The following is a 6,263-nucleotide window of genomic DNA, read 5'->3' as shown; positions in this document are numbered from 1 at the left end:
GAGCCTACCAAAAATGGAATGAATATGCCTGCTCTCACCTTATGCAAGGTTTTAATATAGAATGACCTCTCATTTTTTTAAGTGGGACCAGCTTTGAGAAGCCCTAGACTACAAAAGAAGGAAAACTTAGCAAGATACAATAAAGTCTTTTGTAGGCAAGACTTGAGAAAGGACTATGAAGTTCATAAAAACCTCCTATGGGAAGATTGGGAAAATATGATTTGAATTCAAACTTGTCAAAGTTGATAGCACTACGTAAGGGTAGGCGAGAAGAAATGGAGTGTGATGCACACATGTGATGCTCAAAGGAGATGCTTGCCTTATGATTTCAGCTACCAACCAAGAGCAACTCAAGAAATGCTTTAAAAGCAGCTTTAAGATCAATAATTACAACATAATTACAACAAGAGGCTATCCATGTGAGAGGGGAAGGACCTTCCACGAAAAGTGATGGCAAGTAAAAACGAGTGGGTGGTTGTTCAAAGAAGAGTACACATCGACTGCCCAGATGTGGGCAAGTAGGGGCATGGGCTTGTGTGGCGGATCTAGGAGGAAAGGTGGAGAAAGAGGTGCGGAGAGGAGTGGGGAGAGTGGTGGTGGGAAGAGGAAGAGTGGAGACAGAGGGGCGAGGGGCGACGGAGGGAGGAAGAGGGGAGACACAGAGGGGCGACAGAGGACGAGGGGGGATGCACGAGGGGAGATGCAATTGGGTGCGATTAACACACGATTAATTGGGGATTGAGGGGGGGCGATTCGATTCAAACTAATTAATTAAAAAGAGCAGAGGAGCGATTAGGATTAGGAGCGATTAGGGGATAATAATTGAGTTCCGCTAGATAATAATTGAAAACGGGAGTTGGCGGGCAAAAAGACTTGGTCAAATCCGTGGCCAAAAGGGCCAGCTCATCAAGGACTCATCTAAAGGTATTGACTTGATCAATAACGACACCCACCACCTTAATATGCTCAGCTGGGTATCAGTCAAGCTTTCTAAGCACGGACAAATGGCACTGCCAGATTTAGCTCTGTGCTGCGACAAATGGCACTTTCAAACGCCATTCATGTTGATTCAAAATCTTTGGAGGGGAAAAAATAGCAAACGGCACTCCCAAAAGTCTACCATGTAGGTTTGAGTCTGAGCGGAAGCTAAGCTCCGTTTTTGAATTGTTGTGAGCTGTTGAATAGCAATATGGGTTCTGAGCAGGCGTTCACATTTGAGGAGATTATAGTGGGAGCTTGTTAATTATGAGAAGGCTGATGAATGCCCAGAATTGGAATGAGCTAAAGGCATGTTGAGACGGCTCTGTAGATTTCAAAACTCTTGTCACTTGAAATCTGGAAGGAAAGTTGCTTTCAAATATGCTGGCGTGATGCGGTGGCAGTGCAGTGTGGAGTACGATATTGCTTTGCGTGTGGGGATGGTCGAACAGAACACACTCACACACACACACATGGATTGTGGGAATGAAAATCTCGTGATTTCTTCTTTTGAGAACATGATGGAACAATTGAAAACAGAATTGTAGTCGCAAAGAATTTGAACTTTTCACTGTTTCGCCATTCCTTCTTTGTTTGTAAGAAAAGAAATGCTCTCTCAAGAAAAGAAATCACTCGCACAAGCTTGGTGACAGAACCATAGCTTGGTGACATACAGACAGATCACCTTTCCCATATTCTTTTCCATTTCGCGTAAAGCTTCCACCTGAGAAATCAACAAACAATGCTCTTGTGCCCCTGAGCACTCACAATTTGTAAAGATTTACCCATATATACAATTCATGCAATTCTGCATCCACAACGTATTGTGTTTTTTTCTTTTGCCATTGGTTGCCCAGATTTTGTGACAACCACCCAATTCAACCCATGCAACTATTCAACAGCAACAGCATTCAACCAGCAGCACAATGCAAGAACAAACGCCATTGCCCCAGAATTTACCAACTAAAAGCGGCCAGCGACCGCCCTCTTTTCTCACCAAAAGCTACCATTACAATCTTCAATTACAAGAACCCATTCCTGTTGTCCACAGCTTACAAGAATCGCAAGCCGGCGCAATGAATTTTCCTTCCTGACTTTGGAACTGCCTACTGCTACGATGGGTTCGACTGTTTTTCTACGTCTAAAAGTGCGTCTAAAAATGCAGTCTACAACTAAGTTGGGAGAGCAACTGACAAAATTCGAAAGTGCACTACACAATGCGAACAATAGCGGGCTCGCTAACATGGTACAGGTTGAAGTACGCGATTCTTCTCTCTACTCGTGTGTGATTTGGCTTTCATCAGAAGCGCTGGCTTCTTCGAATTCCAGTACGCTTGTATCGCTCACTGCATGGAAATTTGAGGGTGCGACGCTGCCCATTTCTCCTGTCGACTCCTGTTGTGCAGTTGGGTGTTCCTGCTCTACAGTTTGGTGTTTCTGCGACCTCATTTCCAGTATCTTCTTGTGAGAATTGGAATGAATTTCGCCCACGAAGCTGGGGCTTCCCGCGGGCCTGTACTCCGGAACCAGCCTTCCAGACTTGTAACGCACACCGCACGCATTACAAAGCGTCTTTGGACCCAGAGGTCCTGCCCTCCACTGCGGAGTCTTCTGAACTTGACAGTGCGTACACCTGCGCGGCTGCGCATTGTCTGCAATTTTCTTGGCTTGACTCCCTTTGCTGGCTTTCTTTTTCGGCCGGAAGGAATCGTCTGCCTCGTATTCCAAAGACGACGACTGACTGTCTTCTGAGAACTCTTCCGACGCCGATTTTCTATCAGGGGAAATTGGAGGTAACATGTGAAGCGACCACACCCGTCCTCCGGTCCTCGACCTTTTGCTCCGAGGGCGCCCTTTAACGACCGTGGTTGGCTCCAAGCTGCTACTTGACCTTTCCGACAAGGCATTGCTCTCCTCCAGAAGGGAAACGCGGCCATTGCTCTGAAACAATGATCCCCTCTCGTCCCTTCCGCCCGCTGATTTGTCGTCGTTGAAATTCAAATTGAGAAGAGGTGCCAACGTTTTGTCGGTAGTGTAAGAATCCTCCACGAAGGTGGACAACCACTCGAGTTCCGCGAGCTCGTCGGGCTGCAGGATTGCACAGCAAGAAGAACGTCCACACATAAGGAACACGTCTTTGAACGAGAAAGAAGCATCAAGAACTGACGCCAGCGGCGCAAACGCTCGAATTCTTGCGCAGGACAGCAACAAGCTCGAAATCTTTCGCGCAGGACAGCAACAAGCCGGGTCTCAAACGAAGACGGGAAGACAAGACTTACTGGCACGTAGAGGGGCTCTGCGGAGGAGTGGCTGGCGTCGAGAAGGGCGGCGCCGGGGGTGCGGGCGGAGGAGGAGGTGGAGCAATTTCCCGCGGAATTGAAGCCGAGAGGCTCAGGGCGGGGCGGGAGGAAGGGGGAGGAGGAGTCGGGGTCGTCACCGATAGGGCCACCGATGTCGCCGTTGGAGAAGTCGAGGAGGTCGTCGACGAGGAGGGATTCACCGGGGCACCAAAGGTCGAGGGGGAGGGGAGAAGGGGAAGCTCGGAAGGGGGGGGGGGGAAGGGGGTGCAAGGCGTCCATGGGGGAGCTAGGAGCTCGGAGCTCGGCTATGGCGGATAACACAGAGAAGGTTGGCTATGGCGAAGCTTGAAAAGACGAAGGTGCACCAAATCACAATGGAAAATTTGAGGGGGATAACGAAGATGATGAAGAAGAAGAAGCAGGCCACGTGCGGCAGGCCTTCCTGTTTAACCACCCCCTTCATTATTATAATTTATTTTAAAAGGTTTTTCCTTTTTGCTTGCATTTTCCCAATTTCCTAAAATTCCAACCTGGCCACCCCTTGACCCTTTCCGCACGCGCGCCCGCCTACGTGTCCCCGCGCCCTCCCGCGACCACGTCATGGCCGCCGCCCGCCCCCCTCTGGCACTCCGCTCTGCCCACGTGGCTCTCTCCTTGGCTCCACCACGTCACCCCGCGCGCGTGCCCGTATTTTGACCTTACTTTTCAACGCGGCCCCATGAAAAGTCGCGCGGCAGTCACGCGCCGGCTCCCCTTGATTTCCGTCGCAAAGGCGCTAGCCTACGTGGTGCCCATGTGGCTCACTAACGCAGAGGCGCTGGTCTGCGTGGCGACCGCGTGGCTTCCACATCAGCGAACAACCAATACGACAACGCACCTGACGCCTCTGTACAAAGCCGAGCTGGCGGCCGGACACGCTATTAAACAAAAGTCTGTAGACCGTTTTGACTTTGAAGACAGGCGGGCCGGCCCGGGGAGCCGGCGTTGGTGCCATGAGAGCGCGGCCCGCTAAATTTAGCGGTAACTGCCAGTTTTAGCGGCCCCGCCGCGCGGCTGTCGTTTCTACCGACACGGATTTGACAGCGAAAGGCTAAAGGCCTTCTTTGGGGAAGCGACGGGTCCTACGCGGAGCGCAAAAATTTTAAATTAGTTAAAGATGCTTCTTGGCACGCTTGAGTTTGATTCTCGTGGCCTTTGCCGTTGCGATGGTCGCGTTTGTTGTTGTCTTTTGAGGGGATTGACCGTTTCATCTTCGTTCGACTCTTAACGCGTCACGCGAAAATCGCGCCATTTCTCGCGATGCGCATTTGGATTTTTGGCGCAATCAACCAAATCAAGCAGAGCGATTCTAGCTGATCGATCAATAGAAGCACGTCGAAATGAACGTAAGAAATCATCCGAATTCGGATGGTTTCTTGGGCGACTGCCGGATGAAGATGGGGATCGATCCATTGAAATCATCCCAATTCCGATCGAATTCGATGGAAGAAAGTAACCATCCGCTCTCTGGATTGAATGCATCAAGCAATCAATCTCCTCTTTCTGCTGTGAAGGACAAATCGTCCCATCTTGCAATTTGCGCCTTTCGTCAATGATTTCCACCCATCGCCGATTCAACCCGCGGGCTCCATTCACCTACACCCTCGTTCAAGCCACAGGGTCCGCGCCCCGCAGCGACCTCGCGAGGTTCGCAGCAGCATCGCATCTTCGAAGTTCGTCCAACACAGTGCCAAATCACCCACCATGTGGTCGTCATCCTCCGGCCGCGGAGCTTTTGACTGTGTGCTACACAGCAACAACGCTGCATCCCACACTCCAATTGGGACCAGGCCCCTGTTGAAGACTATTCCCTCGCACAGACGCCGGGTCGCATCCAGCTGTTTGCGACATGATCAAAGACCATTCCAAGAACGTGCACACGAGGGTGCACTCCCCCTAAAATGTCACGTTGATTCGGGATTTTTGAGTCTGATGTAACCTTTTGGGGACTCAAATACTTAACACGTTTGCTGCTACAATTTCTCAACAACGTTGTATGCTTTGACGAACCTGTCCTTACCCCAGAGTGCCTTTGGGCGCGACTAGACATCCCTCTAACCCGAGAATTTGACGCAGGAGCACGAAATTTGAATTCATGCTTCTTGGGCAGCTCGTAGGCAATGGTTGTAGCCTAGGTGCTATGCGGACAACATCCTCGCTATATGGCGCTGTCTAACTATTAACCACGAGTAGGAGCATCACCATTAGCCCCTAGGACGGCCTCTTAGAAAGCCTCATGTCTATTTGTCCACTTAGCCTATCTACTTTCATGTCAAGAGGGATTAACCGAGGAGCAACGGTAGCTCAGGGGGTAAGGCGTCTGCCTGCTCGAGCACAGTTGCCCTTGTTCAAATATTGCTTGGAGAGTGTAGGTCCTCAACAAGTATGCCCCTTGTAGTGAACAATAGTGTTTTTCGGATGCATGTGAAAACAAAGAGAGGGGAATAACCTAATGTATACCCTCTAACTTGATGTATTAACCTCTTAAACAAATTTATTATTTTGGCAAAAAAAAGAGAGGGGACTATGTCAATACAAAAAAAGAGGGTCCAGCTACCTCCCTTCGTAAGGCTCTAGAGATTAAAAGAAACATAACATCTTCTAGATTTTCAAGGCCAACATCAAAACTCCTTTGATTTCCTATTAGCAACCACCAAGTCATCAAAGGAAGCAACACACACACGCAATGATACTTCACCTTGATTTCTCATGGAACTTTCAAGAGGGAGTTACCAAAGCAAATTGTTAAATGCAAGTGTTCACATACTTCATCAAGCGTCCACAACTTCATCTCACCCTTCTCTCCAATTTTCCTCCGTACCTTCTAAAGATATCCTTATCCACTTATTTCATTAATGTCACAAGTGGAAGCTCAATCATTTGTGCCACCTTTCTTTACACTTTCAACATGTGCAAAATATATCCACTCTCACCCCCTTTACTAAC

General features: G+C 49.1%; 1 protein-coding gene across 1 annotated transcript; it reads right to left on the bottom strand.

Annotated features, from left to right (window-relative positions):
* Window positions 1-1,613: 1,613 nt before the first annotated feature.
* Window positions 1,614-3,702, bottom strand: LOC147880334 (GATA transcription factor 4-like). Its single transcript, XM_087371343.1, has 2 exons — window positions 3,258-3,702; window positions 1,614-3,066 (listed from the first exon to the last, which is right to left on the bottom strand). Exons 1-2 carry the CDS (start codon window positions 3,555-3,557, stop codon window positions 2,254-2,256), a joined length of 1,113 nt encoding a protein of 370 aa, XP_087227469.1. The 5' UTR covers window positions 3,558-3,702; the 3' UTR covers window positions 1,614-2,253.
* Window positions 3,703-6,263: the final 2,561 nt, after the last annotated feature.

The sequence above is a fragment of the Dipteris shenzhenensis genome, chromosome 32 (assembly GCF_047967505.1).
Source record: "Dipteris shenzhenensis isolate YYH24624 ecotype China chromosome 32, Dip_SZ_1.0, whole genome shotgun sequence".
Lineage (NCBI taxonomy): Eukaryota > Viridiplantae > Streptophyta > Polypodiopsida > Gleicheniales > Dipteridaceae > Dipteris > Dipteris shenzhenensis.
This window is presented reverse-complemented; position numbering and strand designations above follow the sequence as displayed.